The sequence below is a fragment of the Loxodonta africana genome, chromosome 4 (genome assembly GCF_030014295.1).
Source record: "Loxodonta africana isolate mLoxAfr1 chromosome 4, mLoxAfr1.hap2, whole genome shotgun sequence".
In the NCBI taxonomy this organism is placed as follows: Eukaryota; Metazoa; Chordata; class Mammalia; order Proboscidea; family Elephantidae; genus Loxodonta; species Loxodonta africana.
In genome coordinates this window covers 139,801,867-139,825,277 of record NC_087345.1, presented here as the reverse complement: position 1 = coordinate 139,825,277, position 23,411 = coordinate 139,801,867, and the positions used below count along the sequence as shown (strand labels likewise).

The 23,411-nt window shown below is 37.6% G+C and overlaps 1 protein-coding gene, 1 non-coding gene and 1 pseudogene across 15 annotated transcripts in view; 1 reads left to right on the top strand and 2 right to left on the bottom strand.

Moving 5' to 3' along the window:
- Positions 1–23,411, bottom strand: part of ERC1 (ELKS/RAB6-interacting/CAST family member 1) — a 528,761-nt gene that overhangs the window by 313,514 nt on the left and 191,836 nt on the right. For all 14 annotated transcript variants that reach the window (XM_023548994.2, XM_064284767.1, XM_010590789.3 and 11 more), the window contains 2 exons: positions 23,252–23,392; positions 12,398–12,591 (listed from right to left, as the gene is read on the bottom strand). In XM_023548994.2, coding sequence (XP_023404762.2) covers positions 12,398–12,591; positions 23,252–23,392 — 335 coding nt within the window. The remainder of the gene's footprint in view (positions 1–12,397; positions 12,592–23,251; positions 23,393–23,411) is intronic.
- Positions 7,808–7,914, top strand: LOC111750880 (U6 spliceosomal RNA). The gene has a single exon (XR_002785937.2). It is a non-coding gene; the product is annotated as a U6 spliceosomal RNA (small nuclear RNA).
- On the bottom strand, positions 12,598–18,795 carry LOC104845967 (LIM domain kinase 1-like; annotated as a pseudogene).

Genomic DNA, 23,411 nt, shown 5'->3' with positions numbered 1-23,411 from the left:
ATACTTGTATGGATCAGTAACAATAGTATGTACATCTTGTTATGAAATACCGGGTCAAATAGGACTGCATGGAAAAGTATTCAAAGGAATAATAATTACAATCATAATAGCTCTATTTACTGCTTATCCTGTGCCAGATACTGTTCTCAGGGCTACGTGTAGTAACTCATTCAGTGTCTACAGCAACCCTTTAGATTAGATAATTATCCCGATCTTACAGGTGAGAAAACTACCAATGAGGAATCTTCCTGAGAAAATTCAAGCAATCTGGAGCTCCAGAGCTCATATTCTAATTCCTAGATGAGGCCGCCAAGAGCCCTGAGGTTGAAATAAGAACATCTGTCTTCAAATCTAAGCCCTATCATACTTCTTACAGTAAAACCTGCGACAGCAGCAACCTGTATAGGGCAGAAACCTGCCAGAGAAGGAAAACGCAAATATTCCCCACTAAAATAAGCGATAGAAAAGTGGTAAGACTGCACCCCGTCAAAGGCAGAAAACTTGCAAGATCCAGAAAAGCAAGGCAGCCTGTCAAGTTTCGGCTCTTACAGGTTTCACTGCAGCTGGTTGGCCTAGGAGAAATCCCTTTCTCTGGTCTTAGTTCTTCATGAGAATAATGATATCCCCGGTATAACTTACATGCTTGCTGTGAGAATCAAAAAGCTGGGTGCTTTATAAACACCAAATCTATGATATCATCATGATTAGATGACAGCTGCTAGGGTAAAATATGTATGTTATCAGCAAGTTCCTTTTCTGAACCCTATCAGAAATTCTCACACTCTAATTTACATTGGCATGGCTCATATGTAAAAGAAATTACTTTAAAAATGCAGGTTTTCTCATTATTTGTGTCAGCTTCTCTGACTAATTTACTTACTAATGAAAATGGGCAAGTTACTTAATGTGTTCTGCATTTGTGTTTTTTACCTAAGAGATGGAAATAATAAACTCTCTACATAATAAAAAAAAATGAAAATAAAATAGGTAAAGCTGCTACCATAGTACATCTTGTATATAAACAGCAGTAGCACTGCTGTTTTTTTACCCCTAGTTCTACCATTCAGGGGAATCACAAACAAAACCAAAATTTAAAGCAGAAGGGAGTGTGACAGTATGTCTAAGTAACATAATTTAAAGGTTCTTATGAAAATCCACAGACTGCAGCAACTTTCCCTCCATCATTCACGCTGCACTTTACCCTACTGAATGGCCAAAACGTCTGTCCCAGATGAAAATGTTACTTAAATTAAAACAATGTATTTTTTTTTCCTCATTCCCCTGATGGCTTCTTTCATCTCAATTTCTCTCGCAATCAAAACCTGGTCAGTCTGATTTCTGCTCCCTGAGAACTGTCACTATCTTAGGAAGCGCAGAAATTTGAGTCTACTCTTCTGGTAAACGTAATACTCCTGAAATCTTAAGCACTCGTAACTGAATTTCTAGGCATCTCCTCCTGGAATAAGTTCTATCATTTTTGTCTAAAATTTACCATTCCCTGAAACAGGGAGAAAATCCATTTCTTAAACACAAAGGAAAAGAAGAGGACATTACCCATTTCCCTTCTCATCTAAGTAGCTATTTTTTCTCTTTATTAGAGTTTAAGATAAGATTATACAATGCTCTGTTACATATCTTTGTTTTAGTACAAGCATACTGACCTTGAGGTGAGACTGAAGGAAACAGCAAATCCAGGAAGAAAATGCGAAAGAGAAAGTTAGAAAGAATTAATGAGGACAATATACAGAAATTATATTGCTCATGGACACAGACAAAACACAAAGCACAGGACTGGAGATGGGAAAGGGGTCATACAGATTCTGCACAAACACTAAAAATGAGTAATTTCAGATTTTCAACTCCGAAGTATATTTTCTCATTAGATTACACCATTGTATTTCAATGTGAGTTTCTAAAGAAATTTTTTTTCTCTAACCATTTCCTGGAACAGGGAGAAAACCCGTTTCTTAAATACAAACGAAAAGAGGAGGAGGTCACCCAAGCCCCTTCTCACCTAAGTAGCCAAAAGTGAAATTAAGTGATTTTACAACTTTAGCCAGTTTAGCTTTATATACACTACCCTACTCCACTAAGAGTATCCAAGTTACCTGGAAGCAAAAGCAGAAAAACATTGTTAGTTTCAGTGATTGTATATAATACAGAACTCTAATTTTTCTGGAAGAACTTGAAATAGTTTTCTCAAATTTGAAAACAATTTTATTTTTTCTCCTCATCACAACCAATACTGCTCACTCCAAATCGACCAAAATCCACCTCAAATGGTGTAATCTAAGTGCAATAATGAACAAGAAGACACAGCTCTGTGAACACCAATTCATCCTCAATGTTGCTCAGCAGTAGGAGATGCAAAGAAGCCATGCTTAATATTTCTATGTAGCGAGAAACCCCTGTGGTTCATTATTGCCTCTTAACGATAACAGGCAGTTTTCTCTTCAAAAATTAATCAATTTCACTGAAATGTGTATTATCCTCTAAATAGTTAGACTTCTGATCACCACAGCCATCCAGATTGTCCTCATTATCTAAATATCCCTTTAAGAATCTAAAGCAAAAGGTTTGTTTCTTGGATGCAAACATTTCAATTTGTAATGTTTTCTAAAACTTTAATGTTGTCAGTACTCAAAACCAGAGTTTTTAAAAGTCATTGTGAAAATAATGGAGAAAAGATATATTATTCTCATAATACAAGACAAAGAGTTTAAAAAAAAAAAAAACCCAGAGAAATAAAATGATCTGCTCACGATCACTGAGTAAGTTAAGTTGCAGGTCCAGGATAAGAACACAGGTCTGCTGACACTTCACCTGGGCACACTTTATATATTCCCTGATGCTTCTTTAAGAATCTATTAACATTCATGGACCTTTAGCAGATGTAGAAACAGTGTAAAATGCTAACAATGCTCACAAGCAAAAAGAGGTCCATCTCTAAATGATTGTTCCCAATGATCTTTTTTTTATTTTCCTTGGTTATGATAAAGCAAGTCAGAATAATTTTAGATTGACAATGACACTGACTGAAAGCTCCTACAGATGCAACGCTTTATAGAAGACATGGATAAATACATGGAAAAAAAAAAAATAAAGCTTCTCCCTGCCGAGAGAGCAACTTTATCTTTTTACCTATTTTATCGCTCATGAACCATGTTTCACTTTAGCATCAAACTATAGTCCTTGGGGAATAAATTTAGGAGAAAACAATCTACACATGGAATAACTGAATGGGATTCGCATGTTTATGCTTTTAAGTAAAAAAAGTGGTCACTATTTAGCCACTAGGCGCAAGGTCCTATCAGGCTGTAGTAATAAATTATAAGGCAGCGTGCCCACAAGAAACTTTGGGAAGATGACCTAACAGAACTGGCTTTGTAAAGCTGTGTAAAATTATTCTTTTAAAATGAAATCAGTGAAATTGATCAAGGAGGAAGCGGAAAGAAACAAGCGGCTTCCCCAGTAATTAAGCTGAAGCAAGCAGGATCAGATAAAGAACCAGTCATCTTCCGCTACAATACTTTAGCATCTTTTTTTTTTTTTTAACATACTTCATTCTCACTCAAGTAAGAACACACATTATGATTCCTCAAAACCACCATCACCTGCAGTCATTCCTCTTCTACTCCAACTGCGTTAAGTACTTATTCCCTGATACTGTACTTCATGTATCAAAAATGGACAACCATAAATTTAAAAGTAAGGAAAATCCTGAAGAACCCATTTTCCTCGAGAGTTGTAAAGCAGTTTATGCCAAAGCTTATACAACTAGCTATTAATTTCTACATGTCAGATCTTTGGACAAACTAAACTGAATACCAATTCAGAATTTCTTTAAAAGGGAAAAATATTTAGAAATATGCAGACTAAATAGTTAAGGCTTACATTTTCAGGTTATACTGTGTTATCAATGTCTAACATGATCTCAAATATAAAATAAATTGCAAGCAGAGGCCCATTTTCCCAATAAGAAGATGAAAAAAAAAATTTTTTTTTAGGCCAACCTTAATATATAAACTTTCAGGATGTAGGTAGAATAGGCGAACGTCTATAATACTCACTATATTCATTTGGTTACATATACATTTAAAATGGAATATTTGATGTTAATTTAGAAATACTACTTTTTTCCACTCCCACATTCAATGAAACAATTGTACTCTCTTCCCATGCGTCTTCAACATCAACTCACCAAGCACAGAAGATGCACTATTGCTTTAAAAGTAGCACTAAGAAAAATTATACCAGCTAAATTATGCCATACTATTACTTGTACATGTACCCCAATTTCAGAGATGTTAGCATGTGTAAGGTTGGAAATGATAGCTTGTTGTGACAAAAAGAGAAAAGGTATACTTTTGTTTAACCTACAGATTTAAATGTAACCCTATTTAATTAAATTATATAAGAATATTTTAGGCATATGAATATACTGGCACTCTTATAGAAGGAAAAGTAAAATGCACATGTTTAGACACATTCTGAATATATAAAAACAATAATATTGTACATACAATTAACAAGTATATAAGGGACTACTGAATATTTGATTTCTGAAGGTCTGAATATTATGGATGAGGGGAAGATATAAAAGAGGAAATGAGGATGATGAGAGAATGGAAAGAGAAGAGAACGCTTCCTCTATTTTTTAATATATACAATGGGCCTTCAAAATTTATAGTCAGAGGGCATAATGTGATAGGCCCTACAGGAAAAACACAAAGAAAGAGATATTACTAAAAGGTCAGTCAAGTTTCCTTTTCTGAAAAAGGTTAACAGTTAAAAGGGGTCAGATTCCCACAAACCAGTAAGGGGAAAGAAAATGTTGGTCAAAGAGAAACGAATACGAAAAAAGCACATAAGAAAAAAGAGCACTCATCTTTTATTTGACTTCTATTTTGCAAGAAAACAGAGAGCTAAGAGATCTAAGACTATTAAACCAAAAATTAGAAGTATCAGTCCTGTAAACTAATTCAAGTTTGCCAATACATTTTTTTTTTTATTGTGGTAAAATACGTACAACAAAAAATTTGCCATTTTAAACATTTTTGAGTATACGATTCAATGACATTAATTACATTCATCATGTTGTGCAACTGTCACCATCCATTTCCAAATGTTTTTCATCGCCTCAAACAGAAACTCAGTATCCCTTTAGCAATAACTCCCCACCGCCTAGGGTTCTAGGACCTGGAATGAGCAGTGTAGGATCCAGAATTAACTAACTAGTGCCTTCTACCCATCCCCCATAACCAATAATAAACTTTTGTCTCTATGTATTTGCCTATTCTAGATATTTCATGTAAGTGTTATATTTGTCCTTTTGTATCTTATTTCAATCATAATAATGTTTTCAAGGTTCGATCATGTCATAGCATGAATCAGAACTTCATTTCTGTTTATTGCTGAATACTATTCTATTAGATGTATATATCAGAGCCCTGACGGCTTGGCAGTTAACAGCTGGGCTGCTAACCAAAAGGTCAGCAGTTCAAATCCACCAACCGCTTCTTGGAAACCCGATGGAGTGGTTCTACTCTGTCCTATAGGGTCACTATGAGTTGGAATTGACTCAACAGCAAGGGTTTGGTTTTTTTGGTTTTTATATGCACATACCACATTTGGAGCGCTGATGGGGCAGCGGTTAAGAACTTGGCTGCTAATCAAAAGGTGGGCAGTTCGAATCCAACAGCCACTCCTTTGAAACCCTATAGGGAAGTTCTACTCTGTCCTATAGGGTCACTGTGAGTCGGAATCAACTCAAAGGCAACAGGTCTGGTTTGGTGTGGTTTATACTACATTTTGCTTATCCATTCATCCATCAGTGTTGATGGACACTTAAGTTGTTTCTACCTTTTGGCTACTGTGAATAATGTTGCTACGAATACTAGTTTCAAAAACTGCTTTCAAGACTTTTAGGTATATACCTTGCTAACACATTTTAGAAGATTTATGAAAAAATATGTTTCTCCATTTTCATTACATAAAATTTCAGAAACTAGAAAAATCTTCGAAAGCAAATTAAAAGCTCAAAGCCCATAAGTGTGAGCCGTTAAGTTTAAGCCTATCAACTGTGTTTTATAATTTCTCTAAATACCATCAGAAAAGTTCTCTTTTGCTCACAAATACAAATGATAACACCCCCAGATTAGAAAGCACTCCTGACATGATAGGAAAATGATCCTATTCTTTGTGTTCAAGCTCAGGTCAGTATGTTAATCTTGGTCTACAGAACTACAGATATCTCTCATTCACCAAAATAAGGTTAAAAGTTACTGCTTTAGCAGTTCAGACAATTAACTAAGGGGCTAACTACTTTGGGCCTAAGTTCTGAGCAAATTTAGAACATCCTTGCTTTAAAAAAAATCAACTAAAGTGACTCCAAGTCTTATGAACACATCATATTGCACTTTTAAAATTAAGCTAGTTTATAACTCAAAATGTAGTTTCCCATGAGGAAACTTTGTGTGTATGTACGTATGTGTGTATATGTGTGTGTGTGTGTGCGTATGTGTTTGTACATATATATATATATATATATATATATATATGACAAACTGATCTCTAGTTCTTCTGTTTTCCTCTGAATAGTCATAAAGACAGTGCAATATCCTGGCCTGCGTTCTCCATTTTGTATCTCTACCTACACTTGGGTTTTAGGACCTGAAACGAACAGTCTAGGATCCAGAATTAACTAACTAGTGCCTTCTACCCAAATGATCTTCCAGACGTTAAGAGACCAGAGTTCAATGAGAAGCCCCTTCTCTAAGATACTCCTGTCTTTTGGGGTACACTTTAATTGAGATGGCCAGTCCCTGTTGTATGCTAGGTATTATTTCCCAGGAGAGCTCAACCTGATCTTAAGAAGCTGAAACCTCATCATTGAAACTTTTAGCTATCGAATAAGCTTTGTAAGAATACCTCCGTTAGCATCATTTATAATGAAAACAACAGCTGTCCTACCTCTGGAATCTTAGTTTTTTGGAGCCAGAAGCACCCCTTTGCACAAAGTCCAGACTTAGGTAAGGACTAAGAATCACAGATGTGGAAAAATCGGCACCTGGCACCAAAATGACCCAGATACCAGTTCCAAACTACCTGTCCTCTAAGAGGGCATTCTAGCACGGGAAAAGCCTCTGGCCTCAGCAAGATCCTCAAGTGAACAGCCTCTAAATCGTCTAGCTATCTATTCCTTCCCTCCTAGGAAATGGGCTCATTAATGAAAACTGAACACAGGAGGTTTAAAATGAGAAAAAAAGAAAGAGATGGTACTGGAATTGTTAGACACAACTCTGCTAACAACTACTTATGTGATATTTGACCAGTTGTTTAACGTTTTAGGCTTCAGCCTCCTTATCTGTATAACAAAAATCTATATAAGAGCCCTCTCCCCATTAAAAAAAAAAAAACAGGCACGTTTTGAGAAGGAGGAACTAAAATGAACAAATAAAACTACTTTAAAAATTACATTATAAGAACTAACTATATGGAATCGAAGTGACAACAGCAACTCAAAAGATTAGATAGAACCCTTAGGGGACAGTGAGTTTATGTTAATGGGGGAGGAATACCTCAGAAAAGGAGGGTGAGAATGGATACACAATTTCAAGAACGTAATCAATGTCACTGAACTGTACACGTGGAAACAGTTGAATTGGTGTATGTTTTTCTGTGTATATTCTCCACAACAAAATTTTTTCTTCTAAAGTATTTTCTTTCTTCTTATCTGTTAATCCTGCTGTTCAATTTCAAAACATGTCCCAATGTATAATCTATAACCATTAAAATTCTAGTACTTGTACTCCCTTTGGCAGCACATACACTAAAATTGGAACAATAAAGAGAAGATTTAGCATGGCCCCTGTGAAGGATCACACACAAACTCGTGAATTGTTCCATATTTTTAGGAACATGCTTCTTAGTTCAGTGAGATATATGAGACCAAATGGGTACCTCTTGTCCAAAAGCAGGATGAGAAGGCAGGAAGGGGCAGGGATGGGGACGAATGGACACAGGGAACCCAGGGTAGAAAGGCGAAGCATGCTGTCACATTGTAGAAATTGCAACCAATGTCACGAAACGATCCGTGTATAAATTTTTGAATGAGAAACTAACTTGAGCTGTAAACTTTCACCTAAAGCACAGTAAAAAAATAAAAGATAAACAATAATCCTAGCACTTATAAACCAGGAAATATAATAATAAATCCACATTTTCTATTAATTCTTTAGCTCACACAATAATAGATTCTATTATTCTTTAAAAAAAAAAAAAAGATCACTGAAAATTCCTAATATTGAGCGTACAAAGGCAACCTGCCAGCAGCTTGGTCCTTTTTTCTTTTTTTGCACCTAAATTAAATAAGAATCAGAAGATGGTTGCCATTTCCTAAACACAAAAGCTACTGAATGCCATGTTAAATCTGATTTAAATGAACTTCATATTAGAACAAAACTGAAGCTATCTCCTGTAAACATTAAACTCTGTGGATTAATTAGTTATTTCCACATTAAAAAAAAAAGGTAATAAGCAAATACAAAAGCAAAATTATAAAGCAAAACACATCATACGGCATAGGGGATGACGCTCCAGTGTAGTACCACACCCTGGGTATTTAGCTAAAAGGGACAGCAGGAGTAGAGCAGACAATAAACAATTTTTTCAGAAGTCTGCAAAGATGCTATTCTCAAAACTCTATCAGCCTCTATTATTCTGCTTTCTAAATATTTTAAACATCATGCCAGGGAAAAGCCTATTTATTATGAATCTAAACAGAAACTCTAATATGCTTACTTTAGAAGACAAATTTCTAATTAAGGACATTCCAAGCTCCTTTTTTTTTTTTTTTTCCTTTCTATACAGACTATTCAGAACCACCAGTTGATGACTTTCTTAAAGTGTCAACTTGTCTAAGCTACAGTGCCCAGTTATTCAAACAAACACAAATCTACGTGTTCTTATGGAGGTATTTTGCAAATATACTTAAAGTCTCTAATCAGTTTAAATAAGGGAGATTATTTTAGATAATCCTAGTGAACCCAACTGAATCCTTTAGAAGGCCTCAAAAGCAGGACTGAGGTCTTCCCAAGGGAAAGCAGAAATTCTGCCTATGGATCACAGCCTTAGCCTATGCCTGCGGAGTTCCAGCCTACTCATGACCTTCCCTTCTTGACAGCCACCTGCCCTGTGAATTTTGGACTTGCTTAGCTAGCCTCTGCAATCTTTTAAGCCAATTAATTCCTTGTAATAAAGTCTCTTTATATATGGATATCTCCTACTGGTCCTGGTTCTCTGGTTGAACTCAAACTGATGGACATCACAGTATGGAATATGAATTTAGAAGTAGCAGTTCTTGGATTTAATTGGCGTAAGTATTTTGTATTTGGAGATATATGGGTCGTCTTAAAAAACTTTTAAAAAACTACAGCAGGTCAAGACAGTGGTACAAAACTAAATCATCTTGTAATAAAAACTACAGGCCACCATGAGTTGGAGTCAACTCAACGGCAACTAGGTGGGTTTTGTTTTTTATTGTTCTCTAAGAGTCAATACAGGAAGAGACTACTCGTTTATTTCTCTGGGTCATAAAGAAAAAGTTTGGAAATTCTTCACGATAAAATCTAAACCCTTTAATATTAGGGATCTTCACATAAGAAGTGTTATGAGATGCTAAGAATACTAAGAATTTTCTTTAGTTCAATGATTATAACATTCTCCTCTTATTTTTACACTTTGAGGGTTGCTGAACCTTAGAAATTCATTATGCATGCTGAATTACGTGTGGCACTACAGTTGCATCATTTAAGGGGCTACTTAAAGAATATTCCAGCATAAGAACAATGAGACAACAGATTGGCTAAAAACAAAAACTAACACAATTATAAACAATAATATCACAACGTTACCAGAGACAACGCGTACTGATTTTATCCATAAGCAGTATACCACAAGGTACAGTTCAAGGTCACAAGTAACTGGCTGTTCTTTAATTCTGATCAAGCAAAATTCCCAGCAAGCCCCAGCAATAGCAAGAGCAGCAGCAGCAATTCACTCCAGTATAAAACTGTAGCCTTACATAACACTCACTTTCCCAGGAAGTCCCAAACAAACCCCCCTGACGGTGCAGGCACAGAAACCTGGCGTGGAGGGCACAATTTGCGGGAGACTGGCTTTCTAAGAAACAGCATGACCGGGCAAAGGGGACACACACACACAGATAAACACACAAAGACCAAAAACCCCAATGGAATAGGACCATGGTAAAACAAATGAAATGAGAGGTGAAGAAATTCAAATGATAAATTACACGGAGACGGACACCCACACAAAGGAAATAGTGGAATGGCAACACAAGAAGCAAATGGTTAGTAGGAAACATAGCAGCCACACACATGCACCTTAGTACTAAATCTGGGAGCAAAAGGTATAATATAATCCCAACTGTTCTTTGACATATTAAGCACTGGTTATATCCTAGAATAAGCTGAGCTCAGCTTATAAAAATGGCATTCAAAGGCATAAGGGAAATTAAAATCTTAGTTTCTAAGCAAGCCATAATACTAACTATGGCCACTTTTGTTTAAGACACTGGGCCAAGATGGAGCAAAAAGATAAATCCCATATGGATAGGGAAGCTTCGATTAACAGTTGCCAGTAAATCCTAAAAGACCATGTATAACTAACCCTGCTGGAACGGAAAAAAAACTGAGCTAGGAATTATAAAACCAATTCTACTAACTCTACTCAATCACCGTCTTTAGGGATAACTTCTCTGACTCTTGGTTTCCTCTTCCATAAAATGCCATGGTAGATCTCTAAGGTCTCTTTCACAAGTAAAACTCTATGATTCTACTGTTTACTCGAATCTTAACTATGTTACAGAACAGGAAATTATAAAGCTGGTAGCAAAAACTGAGTATGGAAAACTGTTTTTGCTGCTGTTGTTTTTAGTAGGCAAAAAGCTTTGAGTCAAACCCTAAAACAAAATTACAGCACTACATGCATGATCAGAGGGCAGAACTATGTAGTGCTTTTTCAACCTTGTAAGTTATAGTCTGTGGAAAGAGTAGATAATTTAAAATTTTTTCTCAAAATGTGAGAAATAAAGTAGCTAAAAAAGCTGCTAACTGGGGTGCTTTGCATACAAAACTGCACATAATCTAATTGTAGGACTCTGTTAACTTGTTAATTATAATTTAAAGGTACCACTCCATGTATCTTATCCAGAATTGGGGGAAATGAACAGAGTTAATGTATGGGTTAATATCAAAATAAGAGGAAATAAATGAGAAGGCAATCAACCCATGCTATTCAGTGAAGGAGAACCGTGGGGGTTAGAGTTTGTTGATTTCTTGAAAATTAAAATTCTATGGGTATGGAATAGAAGAAAATAATAACTTCTAGGTGGAAATACTGAAGTCTATGGCTACCCCCCAAATTTATAACTTAATGAACAATTTATGGAAGGAATAGTCCAGCATTTCTTCAACCTTCAAGAGCGTGAATATAAATGACTCCTAAGAATAAGGCTGTTCCAGGAACCATACAGAATAGTGACTTCATTCTGTCATAGTCAGTCTTTCTGAGTGTTCAGAAGAATGTGGGTGATTAGCCTCTATCTAATGCAGTTCTACTGGAAGAGCTGTTTCTACCGGAAGAGCTATTTCTATGTACTTGTGGATTTATGTTAAATGTATGGTGTAAACTGTCAAGAGGCATACGCCTGATCTTTAGTACAAAACACTCTAAAAAAAATTAAAAAAAAAAACACACCAAAACTCCGAAAGCTGCCTGGCTGAAGCTGCTCAAACTCAGCTCATTTTGAAGAATTCAAAGTCAGGGCTCTATAAAAATCACAGCCAAATCTCCTAAATTACCTCAAAAATGTTGCTCCTGCTCATTTTGACCTTTGTACTGATGTAAATGTCTGCTTTTTCACAATACAAATTCTGAAAAGCCTATTTATTCATAGCCCACAGGAGCATCAGTTCAACAAATAAGATCTGAACCAATGATAAAATATTAACTCCTTGAATTAGACAGACAGATTCGATAGACAGACAGACAGATAGATAAACTATTTATACTCCATTAGCCAGTAAAAAGTTCTATTTTCTTAATCACTGGATATTTTCTCCTCTGCCAATCAATAACACTGAAGTCCATAACTCCCCAATTTATTACCATTCCATGCCACTTCTTAGAGGCTACAACAAAAGAATTCATACTGACTTACAATAAAAAATGAATAATAAAGTAACACCAAGCACTCAAGAACCTAAACTCAGAAACACATATATTGAAAAAATATGCCCCCAAGGTACAGTTTTAAAATCATACTTTAACATTTCTCACCTAGTGAGTCCCCATTTAGATTCCCTGTCCTTACCTTTCCAACTCAGCTATCTTCTTATCTTTATCATTCTTCTCATTTTCCACCTCCTTCAAGATTTCCAAGAGACGGTCAACTTCTGCCTGTGCCTTGCTGGATTCATCTTTGTACCTGGTAATCTCTCTCTCCAATTGCTGTATTCGGTCACTCATCTCTGGACTGGCTCTGGCTTCCAGTGTTGCCTCATGTGCCTACAAAGTGTTCAAACAGTGGGCAAACCATGTCTCAAGGAGTTGTCTTATATTCCGATTTAAAATTATTATCATATATCTACTTTCAACAGTGTAAAACTTCATATTATTTCACCTTTCCTAAACTGAATGAGATGTTTTAACTATTACAATATTAATATTGATAATAAAAAGATTAAAAAATAATTTAGAACATAAAGCTTATTATCATGCTTATTATTATAGGCTTTTAGAGAATACGTAGGTCCTTCCAATGTGACCTTGAACAGCAGAACGTTTATCTGTATATAAACACCTTCGTATGTTATATGCTTTTAGTTACACTTTGTATTTACTGCATGTGTTTTATTTTTACAGTAATATTTTATTTTACAGTAATACACCTGGATAATTCCATATAAAAAAAGCAGAATGAAAAAAAGATGAAATGTTTTATCAACGATTTAACATGGAACAAATGATAGACCTATAATGAGTTTATTGATTTCTGAGATTAATCAAAGATAAATTAAAATTTCACCAATAATTCCAAAACCCAAATATAATTACTACTATACTTTGGGGTATATTTCCTTCCTTACTTTTTTTGTGTATGTCTGTCTCTCTTTCTCTGCAAACATATGAGATAAATACAGATATTTCTAAAACAAATACAAATATAATAAACTGCATAGATATTTACATATTTTTTTACTAATAAAAGATTTGCTTATATTCCCACCACCCAGAGATACTGATGTCATAATGATGCAGATTCCTCTTATAGATTTTATCTTATAACATAGACCACACAGCACAACTTTATAATTTTTTTTCACTTAGCTTGCCATGAACATTTCCCAACATTCTTAAACACAATATAAATATACAATTGTTAATAGCTGTTTATTCCATCTACGTACATATCAATATTTAATTACCATTATGCATTCAGGCTGCTTTCTACTTCTCATTATTTTAATCAACACTGCTATTCTGGGAAACTTTCTGCAAACCCTGAACCTCCTATGGCCCCATAGGTGATCCCTTACTGCTTAAGACAAACAGTATAAAATTGTGACCAAGTTATGCCAGAAGTTACTACACTCTTTTCCTTACAGAATTTGCATTTTTGCACTAAAGATGGATGAACAGCATGTGTAAGGTCTCCTGCTGGAGCTCCTTTTCTACAGGGATCTTGTGAGCGCATGCTTTTTCAACCTAATCTACTTAGGGAGCAAGCTGTCTAAGGATTAACCTGGATTTTGTCCCAGGAAGGGTAAATATGATGTGTTTATTACTCTGTTCTCCAGATTATTCCACATATTTATACTTTCAAAAGCTTTATTATACTCTACTCTGCAGTGAATATGTATATACTTTATAATGGAACGCTTATTTGTTACTTTGGCAATTTTTTCTAAAAATGCCTATCATACATGGAACATGATTTCTCACATAATAAATTTCTATGGAAACATGGATTTCCAATTCATTAAATTGATGGTTTATCTTTAACATAAATTTCTCACATTCATTATATTCATAGTTTAACTCTTTATGAATTCTTTGATATCACTATATTTTGACCCCTGGATGAAGAATTTATCACATTTGCTTTTTTATCAGAAGGCTTTTTGATATTTATTAGGTTGACAAGGATGAATTCTTTGATGTATAGACTAACGAGGTCTCAGTACAGATGAAGTCATCTCACTTTCAATCTTACTCTTAGGTTTCATCTCCTACATGATCTTTCTGATGTTTAAGGGGAGATGTCTTCTCTCTGACAGCTTTCCTACATTTCTGCATTCACAAAGTGTCTCTCCTGTGTGAATTATCTGATGTTTAATTAGGGGTGCCTCTGGATAAAGGTTCTCCCATAATCACAGCACTGAAAGGCCTGCTCTTCTATATGAGCTCTCTAGGTTTAGCGTGCAACGAGGGCTGACTTTTGGGTGAAGTCTTTTGCACATTCACAACATCTACCAGGATTCTCTCCATTATGAGTTCTCTGTCGTACACCAAGTTTGTTTTTCGAAAAACATCTTCCACACATGGTACATTCACTGAGTTTCTTCTCAGTTTGAATTCTCTGACTTTGATAAAAGTTTTATGTTAGAGGGTTTTCCCACGTTGATTAGGTTCAGATTTCATGCCAGGGTGAGCTCTAACAAGATGAAAGAATAATTTCCCATATTCATTACATTCATCATCTTTTTTTTTTTTTGGGTGGAGAGTACAGAATGTATTTATTATTCTCTGTCTGGGTTTTGTTCCTTAGACATGACAGTTCCTAGGTGGAGGGGGGCACGCCCCAGCTCCCTAAGTCATGGTCCCACAAGCCGTTCCGATGGTTTTCCAGGATCAAAGTGCTCTGAGAAAGCTTCACAGTTTTAATATTTCCTAGATGCTCAACTGACGCAAAGTGACAAAATGGCCCCCCACCCCCACCCACCAAAAAAATAAAACCCCAAGCCCCCGACAGCTGGTCTACAGCCATATGAAAAAATACAAACTCTTCTTAAAAAATAGATTACACAAAAAGAAGACAGAGGGACAGGAGGAGGGGCAGGGGCCTTGCAGGGAGGCCCAGGAGGGGACAATGAGATGAACCTGGGGGCTGGGATGCTGGTAGGCACCTGCCTTGTCCACTATGCTCAACCTCCCTGGGCCTGGGCTTGCTCATCCCCTCCCTCTCAAGGGACCCTCTCTTCACCCTGAGGCCTGGTACCTGCTTCTCACTAAAGTGATTTCAATAAAGAAACAAAAAAAAACCCAAAGGGAGAGAAAAGGCTGCTGCCTGGCCAATGAGGACTTCCACCTGCAGGATCAGGCCTTCCTCTGCTCTGGGGGTTCCGGTGATTATCAATACCTGCTGCAGCCTAGACACCCCTGGGCGATGATGTGGCCCTAGACCCCGTTTGGCTCCTGGGAACTTGGCCCCTGCCTCCCTTGACACACACCCTCCTATGTACCCAGCCTTTACCAGGGTACAGGGCTAAGGCTGTCTTCAGCCCAGCCTCAGAGGGCTGCAGAGAGCTGGTGGCTGGGCATAGGGGGTGGACAGGGGCACAACTCGCACGGCCCCTCTAGCTCATGCGATGAGAAGCCAGGGGGCAGTCCCCCCACAGCAGAGGTAGGGCAGGGTGAGGTGGTGTGTGTGCAGCCAGGCCAGCTCTGGGGCTAGGAAGGCAAGGGCCACGTGTGCTGGGCAGGAGAAGGCCAGTCGGGGGCCTGGCGCTGGGGGCGGGGTCCAGGCCTCTGCTGCCCCAGCTTTGGGCTCTACACTTGGCCTCTCCTGCAGAGCTGGAACCTGGCTGCACTGGGGAAAAGGGGCAGCTGAGTATGCCGGACTCAGTCGGGGACCTCTGGGTAGGCAGGCAGTCCACTCTCGCCACACCGGTAGGTCTCCCAGAAGCCCCTGTCCAGCTGCTCCAGCTGTGCACCCAGTGGCAGGTGGCCAGCCAAGTGCATACGCAGGGTCTCCAGCCACTGCTCCAGCTTCAGGAAGGAGGGCCTCTTGTCAGGGTCCAGGTCACAGCAGCGCACTGTGATGGGGAAGAAGCTTGGGGGGCAGCTCAGGGGGCAGCAGTGGTCCAGGAAGCCTCACACGTTGAAGCCGAAGTCCATGGCGCGGGGCAGGTAGTCAGGGTCTGCGTTCACCCACCCAATGATCTCACACAGGACGATTCCGAAGGAAAACACATCCACCTTCTTGTCATAGCTGTGGCCATTGATCATCTCAGGCTCCATCCAGTATGGGTTGCCCACCACTGTGTAACGCTTTTTGTGGTCCGGCTTCTCGAGGCTCCACAGGTCCTCGGGCTACGTCTTCTCATCCACCGTGAGCTGTGCCAGGCCGAAGTCTGCCACCACCACGTTCTTGTTCTCACGGACCAGGCAGTTGTGGGAGTTGAGATCCCAGTGGATAATGTCCATGGAGTGGAGATAGGCCATCCCAGAAGCAATGTCCTTGGCAAAACTCACCCTCTGGATCCAGGGGTACTGGCTGTCCCTGCTCTTGATGATACCCCGCAGTGTGCCCCCTTGATATACTTGGTGATGAAGCTGAGCCTCTTGTCCTTGTAGAGTACCCCGATGAACTTGAGCACGTTGGGGTGCTCCAGGCAGCGCATGACCTTCACCTCCTTGAGGAAGGTCCTCGGGGTCTCCTTGTCGAACCGGATCAGCTCCTTCATCACCATCACCTCGCCGGTCTCCCGGTGTGTCACCTTGATGGCCTGGCCGAAGCAGCCCTTGCCCAGCACCTCCTCATGGATGAGGTCCGATGGCCTAAAGATGCGGTGACGCTGGGAGACCATGTGGAGGGACTCAGAGCGACTTAGATCCTTGCGCTGGGCAGCCAGGGAGCCTAGTGAGCCGACACCCGGAGACCTGTTGATGCTGCAGCTCCTTAGGACACGTTTCTGCTGGGCCACGCTGCCTGCCTCCCCACTTCATCATCTTTCTTTTCTTGTATAGCTTCCATTTTAAATTATGCTTTCAACGCATTCCCCAGGAGTAACTTTTAGGAAGGCTTTTTCTTGTATAAACAAGTCTGTGCTCAAAATTATTTTTCTATATAATTTCTATTTTGACCACTTTCATCTGTCAATGTTTTTTTTTTTTTTGTCTATGAATGCAACTTGCCGAAGAGGTTTGTCTTGGCTTTCACGGAGGTTCTCTACTTGGTTATCAACTTGGTTCCTGTGACTCATGATCCAGGAGGTGCTTAGCTGGGTGATTCTGGCTCAGGGTCTTTCATGACACTGAGATGTAGCAGTTAAGATATTGGCCAGGACTACACTCATTTGAAGGCCCGACTGAGGCTACAGGATGTAATGTCAAGGTGGCTCGTTCATCCGCCTGGTAGTTTAGTGCTAGTTTTTGATCCCATTCTTTGTCACATGGACTTGAGTTTATATGATTTTATGAGTGGCCTGGAGCACAAGCCACCAATACAGTGGTCCTATAAGAAAATGCATTCCATACTGTAATTAAATCGATTTACAAATTAAATTGTATAACATCTATTTATAATTACAGACAACATAACATAGGTAATGAGACTACAATCTTAGAGGCCATGATCTACCTCTAAGTGTTATCTGTACTTAAGCTGTAAAAGCCTGCAATTAATTTTTGTTTGCTTTATTTAACTCTAATTTTCTATCTCCTCTGACTATACCTATAGTTGCTAAAGAAGCAGGATCTTAGCACAGAAAAGGCAAAAACTTTAAAATCTGACAGACTGGACATCAAATCCTGGCTCCAAAAATTGATAGTTATGCATCTCTGACAATGTTATTTATCTCTGTCTCAGTTTCCTCATCTGTAAAACAGGGGTAATATCAACCTTATAGGAGCGTTATGGAGTCAGTGAGATAATCTTTCTAATCCTCTTCAAATACAGTACATAATAAACTTATTACTAATGGCCTAGCTTTTATGTTAACCTCATTTATAAAGATGAACAGGTGGAACATGGTCCATTGAATATGGTCCATTTCTGGATCACTATAGAAAAAAATTCAGAATGTGTAACAGTAGGCTATTATACAACTTCCAGTGTTGACAAAACTCAACTGTATTTTTAGTAGGCCCAATGGAAAGCAAAATTCTTTTAGTAGTTAGTTAAAGAACACAATTTATGGTCAAACTAATTTTATAGTCCAGATTGAAAAAAAAATAGCCAGTCTTCATTTTTTAAGGTTGTTCTACTTTATTATATAGACAAAAGAAACCCTGGTAGCATAGTGGTTAAGTGCTACAGCTGCTAACCAAAAGGTTGGCACTTCAAATGCACCAAGCACTCCTTGGAAGCTCTATGGGGCAGTTCTACTCTGCCCTATACGGTCGCTATGAGTTGGAATCGACTCAACGGCAACAGTTTCAGTTTTCTTTTGGTTATATAGACAAAAGACTAATAAAACATGGAGAAATAATTATCTTAGATTCCAAATAGATTATAACTATTAGACTTCTGAATATTCATTATTGTGCCAAAAACTATTATAAGCCAAGAGATGTTCAGGGCCCTAAGATGTACTAAGATGACAGAAGACTGCTACTAATCTCTACAAGATAATATCAAAAGACATCATCAGAGATTCACTGCTGATCTTACTATAGCAGGTACCAAGGCTGAGACCTACTTTCCACTAGACTCTCATTTCCTTTTCCTTCTCCGATATACTGCTTTACCAAACATGTGTGAGTCATACGGCCCTAAGCATATAGAATCATAAAGCTACTGCAAATGTGATACCATAAAAATGGAGTTAGGTAAGAAAATGGTTACCACCACCCAGCTACCTCCTTGATGTAAGGGTTTGGGATTTTACAAGATAATATGGGACAATCAAATGAAGTCAAAAATTAACAGCCACACTTAGAACTGAGAAAGGGAATTCTTATTCAGGATCCTGTTGCAAATAGTAACTAATACCTTCAATGTATTCTGGAATACAAAGCAGTTTCAATAATTAAAAACTAATTTTCAAGGCTTTAATTTTTCTCCTGAATCTCTAAAGCCCTGCATGTATAATATATTTAATAAAAAGATAAAGACTAAAATATCCTATTTTTCCTCATTCTACAAACAATAAAACATATTTAGTGTCTAAAATAGTCTGAAAATAATGAAGGAAAAATATATATATACTTAGGGAATACGGAAATCCTGGTGATGTAACGGTTAAGAGCTACGGCTGCTAACCAAAAGGTCGGCAGGCACTCCTTGGAAACTCTACAGGGCAGTTCTACTCTGTCCTAGAAGGTCACTATGAGTCAGAATCAACTGGACAGCAACAAGTTTGGTTTTGGTAGGGAATACTTAGAAAAGCTCTGACACACAAAGTACCTTGAGCAACTGAGAAATTCTAATGTAAACTGTGCTAAATGCTTTGTGGAAGTAAAGGCTATACTTTCTAGGATTATATCCTTTGCCAAGTTCGTCTGTTTAAAGCTTCATCAGTTGTGAAAATCCACAGTTCCTAAGGGTGCCCTTTACTCAAAAAAATAAAAATAACAAAAAAACCGCTGCTGTCAAGTCGATTCTAATTCATAGCGACACTATAGGACAGAGCAGAACTCTCCCATAGGGTTTCCAAGGCTGTACATCTTTAGGGAAGCAGACTGTAACATCTGTCTCCCATGGAGCAGCTGGTGGGTCCAAACCACCAACCTTTTGGTTAGCAGCCAAGCACTTTAACCACTGTGCCACCAGAGTGGCCTTTACAGGAGATTTTATTGGCAAAAGCTTTTTTTTTTAATGCATTAAAAAAAAATTCTACCCTTAATAACCCTTAATTAGTGTGGCTAAAAAGCTACAACATGGTAAAAGCAATAGGAAAGAGAGGCAAGGGGGCCTTGAATAAATTAGCCCACTACAGAACAAAATGAAGCAAAAGTAGCAGATACGCAAGTATTTCCTAATTTGGGAAAGACTTTTTTGGTCTCACAGAAACTTTTCCAGCTTATATTCGCCTCCAATATATTTTACCAAGGAGTCATTCAAAAAAAACAATTCCTACTTGAGAAAGAAAGATGAGAAAGAAGGTCAAGTGTATTCACTTTTCTATGGAGTAGAAAAAAGGCATTTGTGCATCATATGGGGAAAAAAATTAACCTGATCTTTATGGCACCATTTTGCCAGATCACATATTACCTTAGATGGGTGAACCAACACTATTTCATGATGCTAAAGAGAAGAATCCGTGAGAAAAGAAGAAAGAAAAGTAGAAGGAAATGGTTTAAGAAAAGGACAAGCTAGAGAGAAAAAGGTAAAAGGTTGAAAAAGATGGTTAAAAAAAAATTCAATCAAACAAACAACAAAAAAACAAAACCAGAGACAAGAAATAGAGATTTCTTTCCAGGGAAAAAAAGAAAAATAGCATCTTTAGTATTTTTTAAAATTCTGACAACTCAACAGTTGAGTTTTCCACCCTTTCCTTAATAATTCCAAGGTTGTTATCTTATGCTGAAGACACAAAATATCAAAATTCAGTACAGAATACAAATTATTAAGCTATAAATAAGTAAAAAATGACTTTATCTTTATTGCAACACCAGTCATAAACAGACAAGAAATTTACTTTGAACATTTCAAATGCTAAACAGTCTTTTGAAGAGATATAAGTTAGAACGCTAACCTCAGGCCAGTTATGGTTTTCAGCAAGGAGAAAATATACCAGATATTATTTTGTGTAAATCTACAAATATGCAATAACACACACAAAAAAAAAGAACTGCAAATACGTAAGACAAAGATAACAAAATTCTAGGCCAAATGACCTACTAAGAAGAATTAAAATTGTAGGGAATAAAAAACTGACACAACATTTGTCCCACTTTTAAAATATAATAATGCTAAGGAAGTATTTATCTACTAGAATGAGATAAAATCTGAAAAAGGATATTTAACAATTGTTCTGAGACTTATATTTTATCACTTAACTCTTATTTCATTCTTAGCTCAAGATACATGCTCTTGTTTATTCCAAGAAGGGCATTTCTGAAGTTAAAGGTTTTTCTTTCCAATAGAGACAATTTCCAATGTAAACCTACCCAGAAACCAGTAAACCTAAGAGCTTATAAACATTTTGATACTATGGTGAAACACTCAGTTTCATTTGATATCTAGTAGAACTGACAAAGTCATACAAGGCAGCTATTCTGTTAATTCAGACCCCTGAAATCTACTTTCAAATTCCTAGGAATAGGTAATTTATTGATTCCATAAATACTTTTATGCTAATTAATAAAACTAATCTTGATCCCCAAATATAAGCAATAAACTGTGCTTTTATCATTTTAGTTTTTATTCCAAATGGCAAAATTTATGTAAATATCTTCAGAAGAAGAATGAATAAGGCTGTTCCATATGGAAAACTACAATAACTTCAGTTGCAAAAAGTTAAGAGCTTAGAAGTCATCGCATTCCCATTCTCACAAAAAAGAAAAGGCTGAGCAAACTGAAAATGACTTTTCTTGGACCTAACAAAGAACTGAGGTTACAGGGCAATTTGCCACCTCAAAATCAAGAGAGATGGGCAAATTCAGAGGGTCACAGCTGAGATATGTTTACCTACAGCAGGAGCTGCTGGTAAGAAAACTTAACTTATAATTTTGAAGAACTGCTAAGTGTGGACTAGCCTGAGAGTGAGAAACTCCTGGGGGTCATACTCTTAGGGGACGCCTCCTCATGTTTTCATGGGCTTAACCCCCGGGAAGCTTACCAGGTTCTCAGTGAAGGGCTGAGAAAGATCCCTACATAGCTCTGGCCAGGGCAGGGGAAGAGTAACCACTGTGAAATACACCCACAACATTCATTCTCTTTCCAAAGGGTGACTCTTCAGAGGAAAAGACTTGACCTAAGCTTCATCTTCATCTTAGCTGAGGGAAGGGCATTTCTCCCACTCTAGCCCCTGCTAGCCTTCCCATATCACCTAAGGGGAGACAAAAGCTCAGAAACGCTTGTGAAGATCACAACCAGGAACACAGGCCCATAAAACGCCGAGATTTCATCTTAAAATGATAGAACGCTTCCCCTCCCCCACACCTTACTACCACACCAATAGGAATCCAAGTATAATAACACTGTATTGCAGCTGAAAGAAACCTAAATATATCTAACAGTTGCATGTGCAATATTCAGCTGTTAAACGGAAAACATCACTCCTCTTTTAATGAAAAAGAAAAAGCCAACTATCAAATTTGAATCGATTATAACTGGAATCTTTAATCTTAATTTAAAAAAACAGCTGCTGTCGAGTCAATTCCAACTCACAGCAACCCTATAAGGATAGAGAACTGCCCCATAGGTTTTCCCAGCACTGGCTAGTGAATTCGAACTGCAGACCTTTTGGTTAACAGCTGAGCTCTTAACTACTGTGCCACCAGGGCTCCAATCTTAATAAAAGTACTTTCTTATTCAAAATAACTTTAAGATACCGAATATTCTTCCTTTCCTTAGTTTTAGAATGTGATTTTATTTTTGGTGTTCCCTAAATGAAGATTCATTCTGAGGGTGGCATGTTAAATACACTCAATATATGGAAAGAGCACAAAACTAAGTCTCAAGACTAGGCTATATGCCTTATTCATTATTAATAATATGCAGGGACCCAGTTACTACAACTGCTCCTAAGTCTCAGTTCCAATCCTCACATACTTAATAACTCAAAGACGATAAATACGAAAGAGCTTTGAAAACTATAAACTGCTATATAAAATTAGAGAGGCATTATTATAAATCAAAGAAATAGATAGTAAATATTTGCACCATGTTTACCAGTACAGATGACTATTACTGTTACATTATCGCCTCCTAGAAAGTCTGAGTCTAATGAAAGGAAAATATCAGATCCATTTGAGATTTTTACATTGTGGTCTCATATTTGATCCAAAAGGGAGCTGCATATTTTAATCCTCCTCTAAAATGCCTATTTTCTAAGCATTTGGGGATTCTCATGAACAAAATAAGGTAGGGTAAGAATGCGAGAGAATTAATCAAGGTAAAAACGGTATTTTGAACTTAAAAAAAAAAAAAATTTTTTTTTTTTGAACTTTGGAGGATTATTATTCCATCTCTAAGTTATTCCACTTGAACACCCTAGAGTTTTCTACTATGTTCTTATTTAACACAAAAAAAGAAAATGGGAAATTTTCCTTTAACCTTTTTCAACTGCAACTCCATTTTTAGACACTCCTCCTTCTTCTGCTCCAAAGCGATCTCTAGTGTCTTCAGCCGGGAGTCCTTTTTCAGTCCTGAAGAAGCCAGGGAAGAAGCATGTTCCTTCAGATCCAAGAGTGAAGCCTGAAAGAAGCAATGTACA